The sequence below is a fragment of the Salvelinus alpinus genome, chromosome 28 (genome assembly GCF_045679555.1).
Source record: "Salvelinus alpinus chromosome 28, SLU_Salpinus.1, whole genome shotgun sequence".
NCBI classification, from domain to species: Eukaryota; Metazoa; Chordata; class Actinopteri; order Salmoniformes; family Salmonidae; genus Salvelinus; species Salvelinus alpinus.
Window position 1 is genome coordinate 8,085,739 of NC_092113.1, and position 25,617 is coordinate 8,111,355.

General features: G+C 44.6%; 1 protein-coding gene across 2 annotated transcripts; it reads left to right on the plus strand.

Moving 5' to 3' along the window:
• The first annotated feature begins 2,446 nt into the window (after positions 1–2,446).
• LOC139557073 (transketolase-like) lies at positions 2,447–24,776 on the plus strand. Of its 2 annotated transcripts, none has more exons than XR_011671332.1 (14): positions 2,447–2,823; positions 4,835–4,952; positions 5,967–6,080; positions 6,832–6,929; positions 14,653–14,844; positions 14,962–15,080; positions 15,834–16,030; positions 16,169–16,333; positions 17,326–17,482; positions 17,840–17,934; positions 18,080–18,210; positions 18,436–18,519; positions 18,659–18,752; positions 22,764–22,885. XR_011671332.1 is itself a non-coding variant. In XM_071371412.1 (14 exons), the coding sequence occupies exons 1-14, from the start codon at positions 2,717–2,719 to the stop codon at positions 24,414–24,416; spliced, it is 1,887 nt and encodes a 628-aa protein (XP_071227513.1). In that variant the 5' UTR covers positions 2,451–2,716; the 3' UTR covers positions 24,417–24,776. The 2 variants fall into 2 exon arrangements, 1 of the variants encoding a protein (XP_071227513.1); XM_071371412.1 differs by lacking the exon at positions 17,840–17,934 and adding an exon at positions 24,229–24,776 and having other exon boundaries at positions 2,451–2,823; positions 22,764–22,886.
• The last annotated feature ends 841 nt before the right edge of the window (positions 24,777–25,617 follow it).

The window sequence follows — 25,617 nt, forward strand, 5'->3', positions numbered from 1 at the left end:
ATTTGGAACGGCAAGCCAGATAAAATTAAAAGGGCCTATTTATATAACGAATATGAATTTGGAGGGCAGAAATTATTAAATGTTAAAGCATTAGACCTCTCACTAAAGGCATCAGTCATACAAAAGTTATACTTAAATCCAAACTGGTTCTCTAGTAAATTGGTACGAATGTCTCATCCTATGTTCAAGAAGGGCCTTTATTCAGATTACACCTGCTCACTTTCAGTTGTTTGAAAAGGAAATCATCTCCAAAATATATTTCTTTTTTAAACAAGCCTTAGAAAGTTGGTTGCAATTTTTTAGTTTAATCCACCTGAAAGGACTGAACAAATAGTACAACAAATATTGTGGTTAAATTCAAATATACTAATTGATTTAAAAAACTGTATTTATCGAAGAATTAAAAAAAAAAAAAAAAGTATCATTTTAGTAAATGATATCATAAATAGGACTGGTGGAGTTATGTCCCACATGCAGCTAACACAGACATATGGAAATGTCTGCTCTACCCAAAATTACAACCAATTAATTGCAGCATTACCACAAAAATGGAAGAGGCAAGTAGAAGGGGAAAAAAGTAAGGAACTTGTATGTCGGCCCTGTATTAAAGAACATAAATGGTTAAAGAAAAGTGTGATAAATAAAAACATATACCAATTTCATTTAAGGACCAAAAAACTGACAGCTGTGCCATATAAATTGCAAAATAGTTGGGAAGAGATTTTCGATGTACCCATTCCATGGCACATGGTTTATGAATTGATACGCAAAACAACGCCGGATTCAAAACTTCGAATTTTCAATTTAAATTACTATACAAAATTCTTGCAACTAATAGAATGTTATATATATGGGGGATACAATCTTCCCAGCTCTGCAGATTTTGCTGTGAGGAGGCAGAGTCATTAGATCATTTATTTTGGTATTGTCCATATGTAGCTCGTTTTTGGTCACAGGTCCAGGAATGGCTGAAGAATTGCAACATTTGCCTAGAACTAACGCTATACTGGGTGATTTGAAAAGCCATAGTCAATCAATCAATAATATAATTATTATTTTAGCAAAAATGTTTATTTTTAATTTACAATCTGTAGAAGCTATGAGAAAAGGAAGGTTCAATTATTTTGTGAAGCATCACAGCACAGTTGAAAAATATATGGCAAATAGAAATCCGAAATGGATGATGTTGAGCGATAGATGGGATTGGTTGAATGGAGCTGAAGGGTGGGACTAATAACAAGATAAACAATGTAAAACATACGGGATCTGTAAAATGTATATAGGTTCGGAACGTTTGTGAAATAGCACAGTTACAAATAGAAATCAAACTGAATGGACATCAGAAATAGAGGAAGGACTAAGAACAAACAAGAGAGAACTATTGTAAAGTAGACTGTGTCTGTAAAATGTGTATAAGATTTATAAATTGAAGGTAAAAGCAGAAGTGTTTATTAGTTTACTCCAATTGGGGGATCGGTGGTAGGATTTGCGGGGAATAATAATAAAGTTATATTCTTTAAAAAAAGTATGTATGTCTATATAGGTATGTGTATGTATATATGTGTATATGTATGCATGCGTGTATGGATATATATATATTTACCCCAAAAATATGGGGGATTGGAAATTATGCAGACAATTACATTGATGGAAGCAACATTCTTTCCGCAATATTAAGCCGATCCACCCCTTAAAAAATGTATAATAATTAAACCCTGGCCAAACCCTCCCCTAACCCGGACGATGCTAGGCCAATTGTGCGCCGCGCTATGGGACTCCCGGTCACGGACGGTTGTGACACAGCCTGGGATCGAACCCGGGTCTGCAGTGTCGCCTCAAGCACTGTGATGCAGTGCCTTGGATGCTGCGCACCAGTGGCCATCTTTTCAATCAAATCATGGTGCCGCTTTTGTTCACATATTCTGCCCCATTTTTACATAGCGACACGACTGTAGTGAGCAGCATGGACATATGTGATGAGAGTTGGCAGATTTTGTTATGGTGGGTGCAATTGTGCAGTGTAGTGTGTTTGAGTGAGTCAGGTCAACATTGGGAGCATAGATTATCATTAGCCTAGGTTAGTTAGTTCAGTGCCATTTCTGAACTCTTCCCCCATCCATCCTCAACATCCCACAGCGCAGGCGCGGGATGTTCCCCAATGGTGGAAGGGGGGAACGAGTGAAAAAGTTTGGGAACCCTGTACTAATGTACCAATGGAGACGAAATGGCTCATATAGCTAACTACCTACAGTTTATGCAATTGCAATCTTGCACTTTTCCCTGATCTTTGACAGAAGTTGCAGAGAGTAGCCTACGACAGCTCATCATGCCGACGCCACCCCTGTTGTTTGGCCCTGCAGTACGAGCGACAGTGTTGACGCGGTGTGGGGACGGGGGGCGTGACAGTAAGTCCATTACACTTGGCCTTGGCAACTCCGCCTCCACCACTTCGCCCATGTGTAGCCTACTTTGTGCACTGCCACACACACGCACTCTGTGGTCGTTGAGCCAGTGTGCGGTCTATCTCTCCTTTTAGCTCTAGATTAGCCATTTTCATAGGTTTACCAACACCCCTCTCTCTGTAATTCTCTCTGACTCTATCCCCCGCACAAGTTCAAGGCGATTTTCCTAGTCTTTATCCTGACGTTGTTAGTGTTTTTTATCCCGGACAGTATTTTACTTAGTTAAAGTGTATTTTTGACAGAAGTGCGCACAGATGGAGGACTATCACAAACCCGACCAGCAGACCCTGCAGACGCTTAGGAACATCGCCAACCGGCTCAGGATCAATTCTATCAAGGCTACAACTGCTGCAGGCAGTGGGTAAGCACCATGTTTTAATTAATGATTCAACAGAAAAATAAATGTGCAATATGAGGTGTCCATGCAGGCTATGTGATAGGTTTACATGCGTAATGGCCATGGCTCGGACATTGTGTGCGTATATTACGCATCGCTCCAGAAAAGGGTACTGTTCTTAATTTTAGTTGTCCATTTGGCATTAACATTTGACATGGATGAAATTGGGTTTTTAAACCGTGCTAATACATATAGATGTAGATAAAATATGCAGCAATTGTGTTATGTCTTATTATGTTGTAATAGCGATCCCAGGTGGCGCAGCGGTGTAAGTCACTGCATCTCAGTGCAAGAGGCGTCCCTGGCGCATCCCTGCAAGAGGCGCCCCTGCAAGATGCGCCCCTGCACGTCCCTGGTTCGAATCCAACCTGTATCACATAGGGCTGCGCACAATTGGCCCAGCGTCGTCCGTGTTTGGCCGCAGTCATTGTAAATAAGAATTTTTTCTTAACTGACTTGCCTAGTTAAATAAAGGTTACATTTATTTTTAGTATATGAATGAAGTACCGCCCTGAGGAACCCCGGAACATCAATAGACTACTATAATAGACTACTCTTTGCAGGTGCATTGACACGCTACTGCACATTCGAAAATAATGTTTAACTTTAAATTCTTATTTTTTCTGGTTATGTAAAATGTGAGCGAAAACCCATTCAATGTGATTCAACAATGAATGGGTCGTTACACGTGGTGGCGACGTTGGGTTCGTCCGCCGCAACTAAAGGAACCGCGTTCGTGCCTGGCGCTCCAACGCGCCTGCGTAAATTCAGCCCTTCACCTCCCATCCTCTCACGAAACGAAACGATTGGTGACGGGCTGATTTTGATGCTCGTCGGACAACCGCGACCTGGGCAATCTCCAACCAATGCCCTCGCTTTCTATAATTATTTTTCAGGCTTGTCCTTTTGTATATTTTTGGGGGCACACAATATTGGGGTTAAGCCAATGTTGAAGCGGTGAATGTTGTTAGAACACGTGTTATTTATATTTTGAGACATTCATTCATTCGATGTTCTTATTTCCCTAGGCCTACTTATTACAGTATAGTAAACACCTCACATAAAATATACTATTAGAGGCATTATAACCAGGGACACAACCTTTTAGTAAATATTTCTAATTCCACTTCGACAAATAAGGCCAAGGCAGAATTATACTTCTTTTTTGGGGGTTCATTTATTTGTCTTTTCACTGATGATTTACTTCAATACATATTTATTTTATTCATTGTTTGTCTGTTTCGACCACCTTTCCGTTTCAGGTTGATTTAAAAAAAAAAAAAATCTGGTGGCTACCAGGCACCTGTGCTATGGTGAAGTATTATAAATGGCCATGCTCTGTTTGGAATCTCGTATGTTATAGATACTTTCAAATAACGTTTTTATATTGATGTCTTTTGCATTTTGCTTCAAGCATGGAGTTTTGGCAACAAACAAAATAAGTGTTTTTGTGGTCAGCTGTAATAAAACAGTTTGAAGTGTTGGGTAACTGTCTAACCCTGACTGAATGTATTGAAGAGGGTCTGCCTTATGTTACAGGCAAATAGTGGATTGATTGTTTCGAATGAGTGTTAACGCTTTATTACAAGATGACGGTTGCAGTTGGTACACAGACTAATATAGGCTTACCCCAGCACTCAATGAAGAATGAATACCAGAGTTTAAGCCTAGGTGAACAAATGCAGCTGAAGAGGCCTTTGTTTCCTTTGATCCTCCAACAGTGTGTGCCTGTTGTGAAGTCTTGGCTCTGACTGTCAATGTGTCTGCATGTGTGTGTCTAGTGGAAACATTGGAGGGCGATGTAGTAGTCTATACTGATTGTAGGTCATTTAGTGTGTGTGTGTGTGTGAGACACTTTCCAGCTATACACTTCAGTGTGAGCTGAGCACGTGGAGGTGTGTGTGTTTTATTTGTGTGTGCATGTGTCAGTCGGAGCCCTGGTCTGACCCCTTGTACTGTCCTCTCTGGCCTCCAGTCACCCCACATCATGCTGCAGTGTGGCAGAGATCATGTCTGTGCTCTTCTTCCATACCATGAAGTACCGCCCTGAGGAACCCCGGAACATCAACAGCGACCGCTTCGTCCTCTCCAAGGTACCACTCTCACCCCGTCTAGACATCCCTAACCCCTTAACCTCCCTCCGGGGAAATACAGGCATCCCAGGCCCAGATAGTGGTGAAACGTTTACATGCACAGTGTGAAGGCTTCCAAAGGTACACTTTCCCTTATTCATTTGAAGTGATTTAACCTTAATGCCTCTGTGCTCAACCTGTCTAAATTCGATGTTATTGAGTCTGTGATAAGGTATGACGTCTGCCAAGTCCATTCTAAAGCAGTGCCTCCATGTTCACCTCTAAGGTAAGGCCTACTGTAGTAGCTAAGCTCCTCCTCTTCTGTAATGACCCCATTAGCCTCATTGGACAGATGTGGGACACTTGATCTGTCTTTCAGTCACCCGCCTGGGCATCAGACTCCGTTTAATCAAGTTTGTCAGAGTAGATTGGCGGAGTGGTTAGAACCCTTAGCCAGCTCAAGGGCTCTGTATCAAACTCATTCCATTTCCAAAAATCGACCTGATGAATTGATGGAAAGCTGTATGTTCATAGGATTTTTAACCAGTCAGATTGCATTGGCCAGTCTGTGCTGGGAAGAGCCAGCCATATGATTTGAGAGTTTTTAAAGGCCCAATTTGTAGAGTAAGCATGTAATCTGGTGCAGGGACCTGGGCCCTTTAGGAGACCGACCGGGAGGCGGGAATGTAATCCTATTGGGACAACTGGAATATCATTAATTTAGGAGGTGTGGAAGGAAGAACGTTTGGGATGAGTTTCTCAATCCAAGAAATGCAAGTGGTCCAGGCACCGAGTATGATAGTGTATGTGAGAGTCTAACATAGGGGAATAACAGCTCGGCTGTAAAAGATGGCTGTAGTGAATAGTTGAAGTTTGTATATACATTAACTAGGGTCCGTTGTGCGTGTTCTGTCTGCATGAGGTCATGTCTGTGTGCGATGGTATCAAAGTCGTAACTTGTATCTGCGAGACTGTTCTCTCTCTCTCTCTCTCTCTCTAATTCTGTCCCTCCCTCTCTTTCTCTGTCTCCTCCAGGGCCATGCAGCCCCGGTGCTTTACGCGGTGTGGGCCGAGACAGGCTACCTGAAGGAGAGCGAACTGCTCAACCTCCGTAAGGTCGACTCCATCCTGGAGGGACACCCTGTGCCGGTGAGAATAGGAACAGGAAGTGACCTGTCGATTCACACGACACGACCTTGTTTGGCCCACAAATAACCTCTGCGCTCCACTAACACAGTGAGAGTTTGCCTTTTTAAAAGCCTGGCTTACCTTTTGCCTTTTCTCGCTCACAGACCCGTTCACCCATGACTGTTTTTTACCTGTTTGTTAAACAGTCAAATTTATCCTCCGAAGCCTTACTTGTCCCTTTTTTCAGAGCACTGGTATTCCCTTGTTGAAGAGAGGAAGTCTGAGCCCACAACATACACTATATACTGTCGTGTAGACTGTATGTGCTTGTGTGACAGACAGGCTGTCCAAGGCCCCTTTTGTGTGCACGCACAGTAACTTCCTAGTAATGCCATGCCCTGTTCACACATGCGTGAGTAAGCCACTGATTCCCTCAATTAAGATTGGGTGTCTCTTCATCTAATGCTTACACATTGATTTACCCTGGTGAGCTGTTACTATGACCACTGAATGAATGTGTATCTTTAGGAAGTGTGTTTGAGAGGAAGTGTGTGTTTTGTGGACAGTATGTGATTTTGATGGTAATGAGACCTGAATGTGGGTGTGTTATGACTGAGTAGGTAGTCTTTGTGTGGGATTAGTTTGTGTCGGTGCAATTTAACGGCGTAATTGATGTATTGTTTGATGACTTTGTTTACTGTGTAGTGTGTGTTTTGTTGGTGTAATGCATGTTTATTATGTGCTGTGCTTGTGTGTGTGTGTGTGTTAACAGAAGCAGCAGTTTGTGGATGTGGCCACCGGCTCTCTTGGACAGGGTCTGGGGGCTGCCTGCGGGATGGCCTACACTGGGAAATACTTTGACAAGGCCAGGTGAGAGACCATTCTCCCACATACACACCTCTGCACATAATATGGACTTCTGCATAGGACTCAGTGACATGCTCGACACCCCTCTAAGGTCATTCTTTAGATGCGCGGTCATACGTTGTCTGGCTATACAAGAACCCACAGAGACAGACAGACCAACACACAAATAATCAGATACGTAGCATAGAGAAAGGGAAGTGAGCGCAAGGAAATATGTGCAATTAAATCAATCAGATGCGCCCACGATGAACGTATACGATGATACTCCCCCACACATAGGCATAGAGCCGGCCCGTTCATAGACAAAGGCATGCATGGACACAACAAACACACCTACAGTCATGGTGCGCACTCTCTGACATTTCACCACCGCTACGGAGAGTAGATGCAAGCAGACAGCCATAGCTGGTCTTGTATGTAGGGGCGTGGAGAGAGGCTGGCCGTTTCACTGCTGAACATGGTTTGGGAGCCAGCTTCTTTATTGTGCGAGACGAGTTCTAGAACGGCCATATGAACACTGGCAGACAGCCATAGACAGCGTTCCAGGCTCCACTGTCTGTATATGACAAAAGCAGATTCCCCTTTTATATCTGAATCCATATAAAAAACTAGAACAGTAGAGGACAGCTGAGCTGTACTTTGGGGTTAGGGATAGACTTTGAAATAGGATATTTTTGTTGCTATTTTCTGGTTTCATTTTCGGAACCGTATAACAGAGCAGTCTGCTGTAGAATGTATACGCGGGATGGGTTGGATGCGCTTTCTCTGCATTTTGTTCAGTCAATTCTTCTGCTCTAATAATCAGGGCTGCGAGAGAGCCTCCCTCTTCTCCTTCTTGTGCTCTTCTCACTCCCTTAGCTCTCTCACTACTAACCCTCCCTTTGTTAGTTGTTGTCCGTATTATGTCTATCTCTGATAAGCTACCCAAGAAAGACCTGAAAATAGCCCATATTAATATAATAGCCTTAAAAATAAGGGTCATGAATTCAATAACTTGCTAACATCAGATAACATTCATATATTAGGCATTTTCGAGACTCACTTAGATGATTCCTTTCATACATCAGTTGCAATACAAGCATATAACATCTACTTTAGAGACGGGAATGCCTATGGCGAGGTGTTGCTGTATATACTCAGGGCCATATCACTGTAATGCTTATAGAAGATCTCATGTCAAGTGTTATTGATGTGTTGTGGTTGCAGGTTCACCTGCCTCCTCTAAAACCTCTTATTGTATCTAGATAATGTGTGTTAAATGCTAGATGGTGTATTTGATGTAAACAGAGAGGTCTATTTTCTTGGGGACCTGCATATTGTCTGGTTTTCATCAAGCTGTCCGCTCAAGAGGAAGCTTCTCACTGTAACCAGTGCCTGTAATCTGGTTTAGGTTATTAATCAACCTACCAGGGTGTTTACAAACACGACAGGAACTATCAACTATATCATGTATTGATCACATTTTTACTAATACTGTAGAACTTTGTTCTGAAGCTGTATCCGTACCCATTGGATGCAGTGATCACAATATAGTGACTATATCCAGGAAAGCCAAAGTTCCAACAGCTGGGCCTAAAATAGGGTATAAGAAATCATACAAAAGATTTTGCTGTGACTCTTATGTGGATGATGTAAACAATATTTGATGTAAACAATGAGGAGCATCCAGACGCTGCACTTGACGAATTTATGACATTGCTTCTTCCAATTATTTATACACATGCCCCTGTTAAGAAACTGACTGTTAGAACTGTTAAGGCTCCATGGATTGATGAGGAATTGAAAAACTGTATGGTTATAAGAGATGGGGCAAAAGGAGTGGCTAATAAGTCTGTCTTACTGCAAATTGAGACATTTTGTGACTAAACTTAACAAAAAGAAGAAACTGTATTATGAAGCCAAGATCAATGATTTAAAGAATTATGGAAAAACAAGACAAATTCAACTACATTTTTCATCAAATCAGATGACTTATTCATCACAAATCCATTTGATATTGTCAATTATTTTAATGATTATTTCATTGCCAAAGTGGGCAAACTTAGGCTGGAAATGCCAACAACAAGCAGTGAGCCATCGTTCTCATGCATTAAACAAATAATGAAAAAAACATTGTACGTTTGAATCTTGTTAAGTTAGTGTGGGAGAGGTGGAAATATTTATTGTTATCGATCAATAATGCCAAACCTCCTGGCATTGACAAATTAGATGGAAAACTACTGAGAATGGTAGCTGACTCTATAGCCACTCCTATATGTCATATCTTTCCTCTGAGCCTAGAGGAAAGGGTTGTCCTCAGTTCTGGAGGGAAGCCAAAGTCAAGAATGGTAAAGCGGCCTTTATTGTTTCAAACAGCCAACCTATCAGCTTGCTGCCAGCTCTGAGCAAACTGTTGGAAAAAATAGTGTTTGACCAAATACAATGCTATTTTTCTGTAAACAAATGAATAAGACTTTCAGCATGCTTATAGAGAAGGGCACACAACATGTACTGCACTGACACAAATGACTGATTGGTTGAAATAAATGTTGTGGGAGCTGTGCTGTTAGATTTCAGTAACGTCTTTGATATTATTGACCATAACCTGCTGGAAAACCTCTCCCATATTGTGGAATCAGAGCTATCTATCTGATAGAACACAGACTTTTCTTTATTGGAAGCATCTCTGATGTTAAACATATGAAGTGTGGTGTATCGCAGGGCAGCTCTCTTGGCCCTCTACTCTTTTCTATTTTTATCAATGACCTGCCACTGGCAATTAACAAAGCCTGTTTGTCCATGTATGCTGATGATTCAACCCTATACGCATGCGTCAGCAACTACAGCTAGTGAAGTCCCTGCAACCCTAAACAAAGAGTTGCAGTCAGTTTTAGAATGGGTGGCCAGTAATAAACCGGTCCAGAACATCTCTAAAACTAATTGCATTGTATCTGATACAAATCATTCCCTAAGTTCTAGACCTGTGGCTGTTGAGCAAATTGAGGTGACTAAATTACTTGGCGTTATCTTAGGTTGTAAACGGTCATGTTCAAAACATATTGACTCAATGGTTGTAAAGATTGGGAGAGATCTGTCCGTGATGCTCTGCACCACACTCCACAAGGCAAGTCTTGATTACTGTCCAGTCAGCTGGTCATGTGCTGCAAATAATGACCTAGTTAAGCTGCAGCTGGCCCAAAACAGAGCTGCACGTTTTGCTCTTCATTGTAATCAAAGGGCTAATATCAATACTATGCATGCCAGTCTCTTGGCTAAGAGAATTGTTTGCATAGTTAACTTACACACAGCACTGACACACACACTTACCAGACATGCCACCAGGGGTCTTTTCACAGTCCCCGGGTCCAGAACAAATTCAAGGAAACATACAGTATTATACAGAGCCATGAGTGCATGGAACTCCCTTACATCTTATATAGCACAAGAGAACAGCAAACCTGGTTTAAAAAAACTAATAAAGCAACACCTCTCGGCACAACGCCTCTCCCCCATGTGACCATGTGTAACTGATAGATGCAAACACACACTACATGTTAATGTATGTAAATTGTAAAGTATTTGGTCTGTAATGTATTTGTTATTATGTGTCGGACCCCAGTAAGACTAGCTGTGGCCATTGGCATCGGTTAATGGGGATCCTAATGAAATCAACAACAACAAAAGAGCGTGCTTTTTCCCTCGCCTCTCGCTCGCTCTCTCTTTCTCGGGAGCTACTGCAGCATCCAGCCTCAACTCTGACTTGTCTGTAATGTATGACTGCTTTTGTTACAAAATCTCCTTATAGTCTGTGACTGTAAGAAGATTTTGTGTGACTGTCTTATAGTCTGTGACCCCAAAACATACAGCCCTACATGCCTAGGCCAGTGTCACGGATAAAGAGAGTGATCTATGAATCAAATGACTGAATGTGTCAAATACACTTAGCAGGAGGGTGAGGATTAGTGAGTCAAAATGTCACATTACAGCTTTAAAACCTCACTGACTGTTTAATTAATTCAGCAAATGGAGTTTGAATATGATTATCCATGCTTAGCTGATCAAAGTGCACCGTAAAACAATTTGGCGCAGGTTCACAAGGGTGTGCGTGGAGACGACGTTTCCCTGTCGTTGGGTCTATCGTTTCCCTGTCGTTGGGTCTATGTTTGACAGAACACCCTGAGGGCTCTCAGTACAGGTTTGGACTGTGAGCTGTCAGTTTGAGGTGTTCTGTTCTCACCCCTCTAATACTCTCACCTTGTACTCTACCTGGGGCAATGCTGCGGCATTATATGAGAGAGGGAGAGCATCTCTGTCTGAAGAGATCAGCTTTAGACTAGACTACTCACCCCAATGCATTATGGTAAAATACAATATTGGTTGATCCATTACCTGTCTAAATAGAAGGTTAAATTAAAGGTTAGACTGCGTAGTTATCCTGTTACACGCATGGAGGTGTATTTTAAATGTGATTATTACATATTGTCTTTCAAAGGCTTTGTGTGTTTGAACAAGGTCTCGATCTCTGTGCTACGAGGGGCACCCAAACTCCTAACTAATCCAGCCAGTGCTTTAGAGTTTAGAGCTGCAGAAGCCCAGTAATCCCTCAGAATGTGTAGGATAAACTCTCCTGTGTGTATGTGTGTGTGTTGTCTTAAGCGCATACTTACACACACACACACACGCCGTTATGCACATTTGAAGGGTTACCTCAGTTGGGTTACCATTGTGTGTGTGTGTGTGACGGTTGTCTTAAGAGTATGGCTTTTGCCACGACCTAATGCCCTGTTGGCATAGCCTTTGACAGCCAGCGATTTATTAGGGATGGCAAAACGTTAATCTGTGAAAAGCTTTTGACTTTGTGTAAATAGCTCTCTTCAAACAGTGTCATTCCTCCAAAACAATAGAATAGTCATTTATCCATTCATATTCGGATATCTACTTTTGTCCATGTAATTAACGAGCTACATAATCACCATTATCATCAACTCATATGTTATAACAACCAATCAGTCAACACACTGCTAATGTATCATATACACTATATTTACAAAAGTATGTGGACACCCCTTCAAATGAGTGATTCGGCTATTTCAGCCACACCCGTTCCTCAAATTTCTGCAGTGCTAGAGCTGCCCCAGTCAACTGTAAGTGATGTTATTGTGAAGTGAAAACGTCTTGCAGCCGCAAAGTGGTAGGTCACACAAGCTCACAGAACGGGAACCTCGAGTATTGAAGCGCGTAGCTCGTAAGAATCGTCTGTCCTCAGTTGCAACACTCACTTCCGAGTTCCCAACTGCCCCTGGAAGCAATGTTGGCACAAGAACCGACAGGAGCTTCATGAAATGGGTTTCCATGGCTGAGCAGCTGCACACAAGCCTAAAATCACCATGCGCAAATCCAAGCGTTGGCTTGAGTGGTGTAAAGCTCGCCGCCATTGGACTCTGGAGCAGTGGAAACGTGTTCTCTGGAGTGATGAATCATGCTTCACCACCTGGCAGTCCAACTGATAAATCTGGGTTTGGCAGACATCAGGGGAACGCTACCTGCCCGAATGCGTAGTGTCATCTGTAAAGTTTGGTGGAGGTGGAATAATAATCCAAAATCAAATCTAGAGTCGGCTTTCTATTTCGCAACAAAGCCTCCTTCACTCACGCCGCCAAACTTACCCTAGTAAAACTGACTATCCTACCGATCCTCGACTTCGGCGATGTCATCTACAAAATAGCTTCCAATACTCTATTCAGCAAACTGGATGCAGTTTATCACAGTGCCATCCGTTTTGTTACTAAAGCACCTTATACGACCCACCACTGCGACCTGTATGCCCTAGTCGGCTGGCCCTCGCTACATGTTCGTCGTCAGACCCACTGGCTCCAGGTCATCTACAAGGCTATGCTAGGTAAAGTGCCGCCTTATCTCAGTTCACTGGTCACGATGGCTACACCCACCCGTAGCACGCGCTCCAGCAGGTGTATCTCACTGATCATCCCTAAAGCCAAAACCTCATTTGGACGCCTTTCCTTCCAGTTCTCTGCTGCCTGCGACTGGAACGAATTGCAAAAATCTCTGAAGTTGGAGACTTTTATCTCCCTCAACAACTTTAAAAATCTGCTATCCGAGCAGCTAACCGATCGCTGCAGCTGTACATAGTCCATCGGTATATAGCCCACCCAATTTACCTACCTCACCCCCCCATACTGCTTTTATTTATTTACTTTTCTGCTCTTTTGCACACCAGTATCTCTACTTGCACATGATCATCTGATGATTTATCACTCCAGTGTTAATCTGCTAAATTGTAATTATTCGATTTATTGCCTACCTCCTCATGCCTTTTGCACACATTGTATATAGATTCTCTTTTTTTCTACCATGTTATTGACTTGTTTATTGTTTACTCCATGTGTAACTCTGTGTTGTTGTCTGTTCACACTGCTATGCTTTATCTTGGCCAGGTCGCAGTTGCAAATGAGAACTTGTTCTCAACTAGCCTACCTGGTTAAATAAAGGTGAAATAAATAAAAAATTAAAATAAAAAATGGTCTGGGGCTGTTTTTCATGGTTCAGGCTAGGCCCCTTCGTTCCAGTGAAGGGAAATCTTAACGCTACAGCATACACTAGACCATTCTGTGCTTCCAAATTTGTGGCAACTGTTTGGGGAAGTCCCTTTCCTGTTTCAGCCTGACGATGCACCCATGCACAAAGCGAGGTCCATACAATGGTTTGTCGAGATTGCTGTGGAAGAACTTGACTGGCCTGCACTGAGTCCTGACCTCAACCCCATCGAACACCTTTGGGATGAATTGGAATGCCGACTACGAGCCAGGCCTAGTTGCCCAACATCAGTTCCTTCCCTGAAGAGTGGAGGTTGTTTATAGTAGCAAATGAGGGGACCAACTCCGTATTAATGCCCATGATTTTGGAAATAGATGTTCGACGAGCAAGTGTCCACATACTTTTGGTCATGTAGTGTACCATGATGTAAGCCTATTAGATTGTGTTGATTTGATTTAAATTGCATTGCAGCTCTTAGGTTTAACCAGTGTGTTGGTGCAGGGAAGGGCTTTCTGTCTGTCAGTGAGAGGTGCTGCAGCTCCCCTGAGGCGAGACTAACTGAGAGTAACCGGGAGGGAGGATGTTAAACGGTAACTGGTCCAGGTGTCTGTGGCTCCCTCTCTGGGCTCCGGAATGTTGTCCGGTTCGGAATGCGTGCCTAATGCGTTGTGTCTCAGCCTATCTTCTCGCTTTAATGAGAATGTGTCTATTTGACTGGAAAGCTGTCAGGCCCTGTTAACCATGCAGGGTGATGGGAGATCTGAGAGGGTTTCAACTGTTCCTGTTCGCTCTGTATCGGGGAGGGCGGTTGAGGGGGGGCCTCATTTCGAAGATGAAGGGTGGGGGTTGCGTGGAAAAAATGTATGCCAGAAGGGGAGGAGATGTTGAGGGAGAGTGTTATAGTTCTGCACCTTTTGTGATGCATGTCATCCCTTAGTCAATCAAGTGGTAATCAATTGAAAATTGTGGATTAGTCATATAACTCTACGTGTTTATTTATTACAAAAGCTTTACTGCTGTGATCTTGTTTATTACAAAAGCTTTACTGCTGTGATCTTGTTTATTACAAAAGCTTTACTGCTGTGATCTTGTTTATTACAAAAGCTTTACTGCTGTGATCTTGTTTATTACAAAAGCTTTACTGCTGTGATCTTGCGTCTAATTCTGTCTGTCTGTGTCTGTCTCTCCGTAGCTACAATGTGTACTGCCTGCTGGGTGACGGGGAGATGTCTGAGGGCTCGGTGTGGGAGGCCATGGCCTTCGCCTCTTACTACCAGCTGGACAACCTGGTCGCCATCCTGGACATCAACCGTCTGGGCCAGAGTGACCCGGCTCCACTGCAGCACCACGTGGAGAAGTACCAGAAGCGCTGCGAAGCCTTCGGGTGAGTGCTGGGAGGAAGTCTGTCCTCGAAAATGTGTGGCCTAGAGACCGTGAAAGTGGGCCTGAGAATGTAAATGACTCCCACCAATTTTTCCCTGGTGTGCGTTTGTGTTTGTAGGTGGAATGCCATCATTGTGGACGGGCACAGTGTGGACGAGCTGACTAAGGTTCTGAGCCAACCCCGTCACCAGCCCACCGCCATCGTAGCCAAAACCATCAAGGGCAAGGGAATCCCAGGTACACACTCCCCAACAGTAATACAGCTCACCAGAAACCGAATCCCATGCGTCCGTATAGGTACTAGTACAGACAGGTTCACCCAGAGACTAACCAAACCCTAATACTATACCAGGGGGGATGAGATGGAAACCCTGCTAGCAGCACTACCTTTTTCCTGACATATACTAACACTGCTTGATTGGGATACTGACCGACTCCCCTCTACCCATTCACATTCCAAAATATCCGTGGTGCTCAGCTGCTGCTTTGTAATCAATACCTACTATCAAACCCCACTAATCCTAAAATCAAAAAGGTATAATCTGTGCCTGTCCCATAAAAGACAAAGTTATGTCCGATGGACCTGAATCAGCCCTCCCTGTCTTCTCTGAGGGGCACCTAAACCTGTGGTAATCTGGGCAGTGCTTTAGAGATTTAGCTGCAGCAGCCTGTTAATCCCTCCGCATGTGTAGGACATACTCAGATCACTGGCCTTTGTATGGCTGTTGTCATGAGAATAGGGCTTTTGATGTGGAGCCCTGACCTATGGAATTGTCTTTTGATGGCCACTCATGTGTAAGACTTTGTGATGAGAGAGAGGGGGGGGGCGTTGAGGAATATGTCATTTACGACCATTCGATGCTGATATCATCAAACGGATATATAAAATAAGCAGATTGCCCACCAATCGATGCACTGCTTATATACATACTAAAGCCGTATTTGCTGTGCGTGTGTGTGTGTATTTCATGTTCTCTGTGTGTGTTATAGCTGTGGAGGACAAGATGGGCTGGCATGGAAAGCCCCTGCCCAAGGAGATGGCTGAGGGGGTGCTGAAGGACATCCAGGCGCGCATCATGAACAGTAATAAGCGCCTGTACCCCGCTACGCCCACTGAGGACGCCCCGCCCGTCAGCCTGCGCAACGTTCGCATGCCCAGCGCACCCAGCTACAAACTCGGAGAGAAGGTGCGTGTACTTGAGTAGAGAGAGGGAGCAAGGGCGTTTGAGAGAGAGACGCTTTAAGTCCTGGAACCAGGCACAGGTACTATCTTGACTTACACGAATGGTTTAATGTATTAACCCATTGGTTGTGTTTGGCTCCAGATTGCCACGCGGAAGGCCTATGGCATGGCTCTGGCTAAGCTAGGCCGCTACAACGAGCATGTGGTGGCTCTGGATGGAGACACCAAGAACTCCACCTTCTCTGAGCTCTTTAAGAACGAGCACCCCGAACGCTACGTCGAGTGCTACATTGCCGAGCAGAACATGGTAAGCTTAGCTGACACCCAATGCCACATATCTGACCTGAGTCGAGGTCTAGTAGGCTGAACTGAAGTGTACTGCTAACAAAATCTTCATAAGAGATAGGTAACGTCTCTCCCAAGAACGTTTTTTTTTTTAACTAACAATGATAAGCTGTAAGCACTATGTGACGTCAACCCAAAATGACCATCAAAGTTCCATCCAGACCATTCGTACTGTAGGCCTGCATGTCTTTGTATTTGAACGGCTGTAGAAACCCGGCCTCTTCTGCTTCTTTCCCCCCTCATATGTGAATTAGTCACCTCTGACATACGGAGGGCCACACCCCCACTCCCAGGGCCTGGATCCTTCTACCTGGTTGGCTAAGAGACCTATTCATTCGTAATGTCTCGGCATGATTTCAGTGGCAGTTCCTTCAGAGGCGTCATTAGCAGGTTTAGTGGATCTGTGTTGTGGCCTGTGACTCGTTGTGACTCCCACACACAATAGAGAAGTAAAATATAGATCAGATGTTATTTCGATGAATGATTTACCCTCGCCGTGCTGTCACATCAAATATTATTAAGGGATTGGAACATTTGAATGCTTTGTTGGATTTCTATGTATCTTGTTGTTTGTCCCTGACAACGATAATACTCTATGCTAGCTAATGACACTTTGCTTTGCTGTACCTAATGTACATGGCATTTGTTTAAACCACCAATGCACTGTGTTTTCGTGAGTAAAAGATCTCACTGACAATGTCTCACACAGGCCCCATTCCCTTAGCAAGGCCTCATGGGGAACAGGGGAATGGGATTTCTCAGGGCTAACGGGAAAGGAAATGGGACAAACAGAACATTTCCCCCGTATGAATTGAAAGATGCTGGCTCCCTCCGTATGTATCTAAGGATTGACGTGAGGCACGTTGGGCAGACTGTGAGAACACAAGTTGCTCAGGCTTCTATCTGGTCTTTGTAATCACGAACACCGCTTTCCTCCCTCTCCTCCTCTGTCAGGTGAGCATTGCGGTGGGCTGTGCCACGCGGGACCGCAACGTGGTGTTCGCCAGCACCTTCGCCACCTTCTTCACGCGTGCCTACGACCAGCTTCGCATGGCCGCCATCTCCGAGAGCAACATCAACCTGTGTGGCTCCCACTGCGGCGTGTCCATCGGTCAGTCCGCCCACTGACCTTTGACCCAGCCTAGTGAACTGTCTGTGTAGTGACCCCTGTGACTTCCTCACTGTGACCCTGACGTAGCTCTCAGCACTTGTTCCTCTGGGAATGATTCAGCCCACGGCAGAAGACTTGGCTTACACAGTGCTAACACAGTGCTTCCCCTAAAACTGTTTAGGTGGAGAGGGCCTTTGGCTTCAGTTGGTTTTGATCTAACATTTTGGTAACACTCCTGCAGTGGGTTGAATCCTTCCCTCGTTGTTGACCTCGCGTCGTATACTCCTGTATTATTTCCTGAATCCTGAACTTTGCTTTTGTTTCTTCACATCTTCCTTCCATCTATTAATGTATCAGTGTGGCACCGGCCAGCACTCGTTCCCTCCCTCCCCCTCTCTCTCTCTGTGTCACGGAAGTGGTGGTGGCGGCCAGGCTTCCTTTTGGTTCCTCAGGTACATTGCATGCCCACGCCGACTCGCCCCACTGAACGCATGCCTGCCCTGTAGCTTTCACTTTCAGCAGCCCCAAACACTCCAAGTGTTGTTCTGTCTGACTTGTGCGTGTGTGTACGTGCGTGTGTGCGTGTGTGTGTTCTAGGAGAGGATGGTCCTTCTCAGATGGGCCTCGAAGACATTGCCATGTTCAGAGCCATTCCCACGGCAACCGTTTTCTACCCTAGCGACGGCGTGTCCACTGAGAAAGCTGTGGAGCTGGCCGCCAACACAAAGGTACTCAGAACCCTCTCTATCACATCTGCCTCTTGCTTTGCGCTCACTCTGCAATATGGTGGTAGGCCGTCATTGTAAACTGCCTAGTTAAATAAAGGTTAAAAAAAACAAAATATATTGTGTTCACACAGCTGCTGAGTATGACTGTTTTAATAAACCGGTCTGATAAATGACAAGGTAATGAAAGTCCAGAGGCTGATTTGACATGTTCCATCTGTGCTTCAGGGTGTGTGTTTCATCAGAACCAGTCGCCCAGAGAACACTGTTCTCTACAACAGCAACGAGGACTTTCATGTGGGACAGGCGAAGGTATGGAGACCAATGATGTTTTTTTTACTGCACTGCCCCTTTAAAGACTTACAACTGTCTTAAAGTACTTACATGCTTGCTACATTATTTTAGTTGAAATATGCCTAGATAATAGAAACCTCCATCTCTTGTCCACCAGGTTGTGTACAAGACCAACGATGATCATGTGACGGTGATCGGAGCGGGCGTGACCCTTCACGAGGCACTGGCAGCTGCTGAAATGCTAAAGAAGGGTACAGAACCGTTATTTTGGAAAGTTACATAGATCCGTCACAGTAACTCGGTCTATATTCTACATTTGCTGTCAGTGAATTACCCAGGCACTGATGGCATCAACGTCTTCTGAGTGACATATGCACGCACACACACAAACATACTGACCCTTTGTTGTGAGATTTGTCCCATTAAGGCATTGGACCGTTCATCATGATCTGGAGCAGGGATGGGCAACTGGCGCCCCCCCCCCCCCCCCCTTTTGAAGGCCCTCGGATGGAGATACAGTGGGGAGAACAAGTATTTGATACACTGCCGATTTTGCAGGTTTTCCTACTTACAAAGCATTTAGAGGTCTGTAATTTTTATCATAGGTACACTTCAACTGTGAGAGACGGAATCTAAAACAAAAATCCAGAAAATCACATTGTATGATTTTTAAGTAATTAATTTGCATTTTATTGCATGACATAAGTATTTGATCACCTACCAACCAGTAAGATTTCCGGCTCTCACAGACCTGTTAGTTTTTCTTTGTTCTCCTCTCATTACCTGTATTAACTGCACCTGTTTGAACTCGTTACCTGTATAAAAGACACCTTTCCACACACTCAATCAAACAGACTCCAACCTCTCCACAATGGCCAAGACCAGAGAGCTGTGTAAGGACATCAGGGATGAAATTGTAGACCTGCACAAGGCTGGGATGGGCTACAGGACAATAGGCAAGCAGCTTAGTGAGAAGGCAACAACTGTTGGCGCAATTATTAGAAAATGGAAGAAGTTCAAGATGACGGTCAATCACCCTCGGTCTGGGGCTCCATGCAAGATCTCACCTCGTGGGGCATCAATGATCATGAGGAAGGTGAGGGATCAGCCCAGAACTACACGGCAGGACCTGGTCAATGACCTGAAGAGAGCTGGGACCACAGTCTCAAAGAAAACCATTAGTAACACACTACGCCGTCATGGATTAAAATCCTGCAGCGCACGCAAGGTCCCCCTGCTCAAGCCAGCGCATGTCCAGGCCCGTCTGAAGTTTGCCAATGACCATCTGGATGATCCAGAGGAGGAATGGGAGAAGGTCATGTGGTCTGATGAGACAAAAATAGAGCTTTTTGGTCTAAACTCCACTCGCTGTGTTTGGAGGAAGAAGAAGGATGAGTACAACCCCAACAACACCATCCCAACTGTGAAGCATGGAGGTGGAAACATCATTCTTTGGGGATGCTTTTCTGCAAAGGGGACAGGACAACTGCACCGTATTGAGGGGAGGATGGATGGGGCCATGTATCGCGAGATCTTGGCCAACAACCTCCTTCCCTCAGTAAGAGCATTGAAGATGGGTCGTGGCTGGGTCTTCCAGAATGACAACGACCCAAAACACACAGCCAGGGCAACTAAGGAGTGGCTCCGTAAGAAGCATCTCAAGGTCCTGGAGTGGCCTAGCCAGTCTCCAGACCTGAACCCAATAGAAAATCTTTGGAGGGAGCTGAAAGTCCGTATTGCCCAGCGACAGCCCCGAAACCTGAAGGATCTGGAGAAGGTCTGTATGGAGGAGTGGGCCAAAATCCCTGCTGCAGTGTGTGCAAACCTGGTCAAGAACTACAGGAAACGTCTGATCTCTGTAATTGCAAACAAAGGTTTCTGTACCAAATATTAAGTTCTGCTTTTCTGATGTATCAAATACTTATGTCATGCAATAAAATGCTAATTAATTACTTAAAAATCATACAATGTGATTTTCAGGATTTTTGTTTTAGATTCCGTCTCTCACAGTTGAAGTGTACCTATGATAAAAATTACAGACCTCTACATGCTTTGTAAGTAGGAAAACCTGCAAAATCGGCAGTGTATCAAATACTTGTTCTCCCCACTGTATATACTGTATAAATACAGTGCATTCAGAAAGTATTCAGACCCCTTGACTTTTTCCACATTGTGTTACGTTAGAGCCTTATTCTACACACAATACCCCATAATGACAAAGCAAAAACAGGTTTTTAGAATTTTTTGCACATTTTAAAACTGAAATATCACATTTACGTAAGTATTCAGACCCTTTACTCAGTACTTTGTGGAAGCACCTTTGGCAGCGATTACAGCCTCGAGTCTTCTTGGGTAGGACGCTACAAGCTTGGCACACCTGTATTTGGGGAGATTCTCCCATTCTTTTCTGCAGATCCTCTCAAGCTCTGTCAGGTTGGAGGGGGAGCGTTGCTGCATAACTATTTTCAGGTCTCTCCAGAGATGTCAAATTCAAATCAAATGTTATCGTCACATACTCGTGTTTAGCAGATGTTATTGCGGGTGTAGCGAAAATGCTTGTTTGATCAGGTTCAAGCCCGGGCTCTGGCTGGGCCACTCAAGGACATTCAGAGACTTGTCCCGAAGCCACTCCTGCGTTGTCTTGGCTGTGTGCTTAGGGTCTTTGTCCTGTTGGAAGGTGAACCTTTGCCCCAGTCTGAGGTCCTGAGCTCTCTAGAGCAGGTTTTCGTCAAGGATCTCTCTGTACTTTGCTCCGTTCATCTTTCCTTTGATACTGACTAGTCTCCCAGTCCCTGCCGCTGAAAAACAGCCCCACAGCATGATGCTGCCACCACCATGCTTCACAGTAGAGATGGTGCCAGGTTTCCTCCAGATGTAACGCTTGGCATTCAGGCCAAAATATTTAAATCTTGGTTTCTCATGGTCTGAGAGTCTTTAGGTACCTTTTGGCAAACTCCAAGCAGGCTGTCATGTGCCTTTTACTGAGGAGTGGCTTCCGTCTGGCCACTCTACCATAAAGGCCTGATTGGTGGAGTGCTACAGAGATGGTTGTCCTTCTGGAAGGTTCTCCATCTCCACAGAGGAACCCTGGATCTCTCTTAGAGTGACCACTGGGTTCTTGGTCTGACCAAGGCCCTTCTCCCCCGATTGCTCAGTTTGGCTGGGCGGCAAGCTCTAAGGAGTCTTGGTGGTTCCAAACTCCTTCCATTTAAAAACAATGGAGGCCACTGTGTTCTTGGGGACCTTCAATGCTGCAGGCATTTGTTGGTACCCTTCCCCAGATCTGTGCCTCGACACAATGCTGTTTCAGAGCTCTACGGACAATTCCTTCGACCTCATGGCTTGGTTTTTGCTCTGACATGCATGATGATCAATGGAAACAGGGTGCACCTGAGCTCAATTTCGAGTATCATAGCAAGGGGTCTGAATATTTGTGAAAATATGATTTTTTTTTTTTTTTTTATACATTTGCAAACATTTCTAAACCTGTTTTCGCTTTGTCATTATGGGGTATTGCGTGGTAGATTGATGAGGATTTTTTATTTATTTAATCCATTTTAGAATACGGCTGTAACGTAACAAAATGTGGAATAAGTCAAGTGGTCTGAATACTTTTTAAGCCATCTAAACTTGTTATCATGGTCAATTTACCTGCTGGGAGCCCCCCATTTGATTTTGTTAGACTCACTCAGATATAATATTAAAAATTGCTAATATTTCTCTCCACCCTATGGCAAAATGTGTAGAATTGCAGGAAATTAGCTGTAAAACTGCAACATTTTCTTCTCCACCCCATGGCAAAATGTGTAGAATTACAGCAAACTTGCATTAAAACTGCAACATTTTCTATACACCCCATGGCAAAATGTGTAGATTTGCACGAAATTAACTCTAAAACTTTTTTTAAAGTTCTCTCCACTGTCAAGAGCGGTGTCCATAAAATGTTTTGCTTTCAATGGGGGGGGGGGGGGGGTATATGGATGTGGGTATGCAGACCTGCAAGCAACTGTTGCCCCTCATGATGAGTTCAGATTTTTCTATGTCCGCCACCCCCATGAAAGTTGTCCATCCCTGATCTGGTGTATATGCCAACTGTAGTGGCTGATAGTGGCACTCTTTTAATAAGCATTTACACCCCAACATCAGAGTCAGAGTGCTCCGGAATTGACAAATATCTGGATATCTCTCTACTCTCTCTCTTGTATTGGTTAAGAGGAATTAGTCCTTTCCTGTGGCTCATTGTATGATCTTGTGTTTATCAGAGAGGATCAACATTCGAGTGATTGACCCTTTCACCATCAAGCCTCTGGACTCCAAGACCATCGTCGAGCACGCCAAGGCCACCAGGGGACGCATCATCACAGTGGAGGACCACTACTACGAGGGTGGGTACTCTGCGCGCACACAGGCTGCCTTCTGAACTCAGGTTATCTTATTCCAGTGGCGTATGTGGTGGAGTGCCTCTGAGGTATGTAGTAATAGATATAACATTATGGAGTTGCCAGGCATTCCTATGATTTGTGGTTAACACTCTCTCAAATTGAGAAGTGGCATGGCTGCAGTATTTGTGAATGTGCAGGAGGAGGAGGAGGAGGAGAAGAGACTAGCGTCCCTCAGTGTTTTTCCACTTCAGCTCTGCTCTGGCCTTTGGGCTTCCACTGACCTAGAAAACAGGAAGGGGGGGAAAAACACAAGTCCAAAAGTGTGTGTGGTTTTATTTTGGCACAGTTGCCTTATTTGTCCCTTGGGATGTATACAGTCCGTTGATGGAACTAAACAAAGAAAGGAATGAGCACAGCCATGCCACAGTCAGCATCTTAACATTAACTAACCTCCTAACCTCCCGAGTGGTGCAGCGGTCTAAAGCACTGCATCACAGCCACTACAGACACCCTGGTTCGATTCCAGGCTGTATCACAACTGGCCGTGATTGGAAGGCCCAGCGTCCTCCGGGTTTGGCCGATGTAGGCCAAACCCTACAAACCCTAACTAGGCAAGTCAGTTCTTAACTGACTTGCCTAGTTAAATTCACTTTTTATTTTTTATGAGAGAATCCATGCTGTGACAACCCCCAATCCCCACCCCCATCTATACATGAGCATGAATAGTGTATTATGACAGGTGAGCGTGCAAGGGCGAGGTGGGGGGACAGGGGTGGGCGTCCACTCAGAGCCACAGGGGGTGGGAGGACCATGTGTGAGGGACAGGAAGGGGAGGCTGTGGTTGGGGTGTTAGAGGGGCTGTATGGAGAGACCCAGGCCTCAAGAACCCCCATAGTGCAAATGGCTACTACAGTAAAGTGGTGGAACACCCTCTCTTGGCCCCGGCCCCCCTTCACCACCCCGGCCTGATTGTCAGTCAATGAGTGGGTGGTGGCAGGCCTGTCAGGGAGGCTCAGGTCCCAGTGGTGCTCAGTGGGCCGTTGAGGTGTCAGTGATACAGGGTCAGTTGATTAGAAGACAAAATCGATGCATAGTTTGGACTGACTGGCCAGCTACTGTACATGCTGTACAGCAAAGCAGGGTTTCACTGCACAAAGACAGACCACTCAGCAAGATGGACACGAAGGAGTTAGAGAAGGATGGGAGATGTAGTCTTAGCACTTAACACATTTGTCCTATGAAGACCCAGAAAATAGTGCTCCCTAGTCTTACACTTTGTGACAAATGTTATAAAAAGGGCTACCATATAAATGTGATTGACTGACATGTGGTTGTAATTATTTAGGGGGCCTGGGAGAGGCCGTGTGTTCAGCTGTGGTAAATGAGACGGGCTTCAATGTGCACCGTATGGCCGTGGCCCACGTTCCCCGCAGCGGCAAACCCACCGAGCTCCTCAAGATCTTCGGCATCGACCGCGACGCCATCGTGCAGGCCGTCCGCAAGATGCTCAGCAGCTCCGCCAACGCCAAGTAGACCACTACCGGTGCCACGGCACCATTGTCATGGAAACATCAACAGGGAAGCACTTCTGGCCACACCCGCTCTCCCTCTCTGAGAATAAGAAGTATGAATCAAATAATTATAACTGTCAATGTGGTTTTGAACCTTGACCCCTTTTAAGTTCAGTACCCCCACTCCACCCCATCCCAGAGAAAGTAATGAGTACTGCTGTAGTTTAAGTAAGCAGTGAATGTTTTTTTGAGTAATTTTTGTCCCCCCCAAAAATTCCACATTCGACACACGTGTGTGTGTGGACATGGGTCTGGTGTAGAGCACTGTTTTTAGCCCCTCCTGACTGGGACTTCACACCAATAAAGGAATGGTTTCTTCACATCCCTTGTCTGTTTTTTTCATGTCTTGTTCTTGCAGGATGTCATGTCCATAATCAAATACCGTCATGCACATTCACACACACACCTACAGAGCAACACACACGTTGACTTGAGCCACACCTGATTAATTCTGGTGCAGTGTGACTGCTAAGAGTTTGGACCATGGGGCCCTGTCTGCATGCTGCATTGAGAGCTGAACATACAAGCACATAACCACCATGTGCTGTGCATATTTCATGTGTGTTTAATAATTAAAAAGCCTATTGAAAGATTCAAGACCACTGCATTGTGTGCTGACAGAGATGCTCTTTAAACATCGGGGTCATCCATCAAGATGAGAGACGGTAGACTAATGATGCACAGAAACCCACCACAGAAATATGATACAAACTGCATATACAACTGCTTTCCCTCTAGCCTGAAGACATCTGAGCGGGAGAATATAGGCTAAAGCATTTTGAGACGCTGAAGCAGGCTAATCTCTGTCCCTTGGTGAGAGACAGTGTAGTTTTACAGGGGGTCATATTCCATGGTACTCACTGTATTCAAGCCTAGGGTGGGTTTCCCCCATAGGTTAGTGCATGTGATACCGTAACTCAGTGGTTCCCAAAGATATTTAGATTAATTTTTTTTACTCAGTCCGGCTTTCAATTTAAAGTTGTAATAATAGAATGCACTAGTAGAATCCTCTCGTGTCAGTCATTGCATGGTCAGAAATGTCCAGATCAACTAGCCCACGTCAGCTAACGTTTTTTAACTAGGTTTTTTAGCCCATAGAAATAGACGTGGTGCGCAGGGGGGGGGGGGGCGCAAGATGTTCCCAAATGCTGGAAGAGGGGTCT

What these genes read in the sequence shown, in the direction of transcription:
- LOC139557073 (XM_071371412.1), top strand. Translation starts at nt 2,717, where the DNA reads ATGGAGGACTATCACAAACCCGACCAGCAGACCCTGCAGACGCTTAGG. An exon ending in CCACTGCGGCGTGTCCATCG is followed by an intron (nt 17,483 to 18,079) that starts GTCAGTCCGCCC and finishes TGTGTGTTCTAG; the next exon opens with GAGAGGATGGTCCTTCTCAG. An exon ending in TTCATGTGGGACAGGCGAAG is followed by an intron (nt 18,520 to 18,658) that starts GTATGGAGACCA and finishes CTTGTCCACCAG; the next exon opens with GTTGTGTACAAGACCAACGA.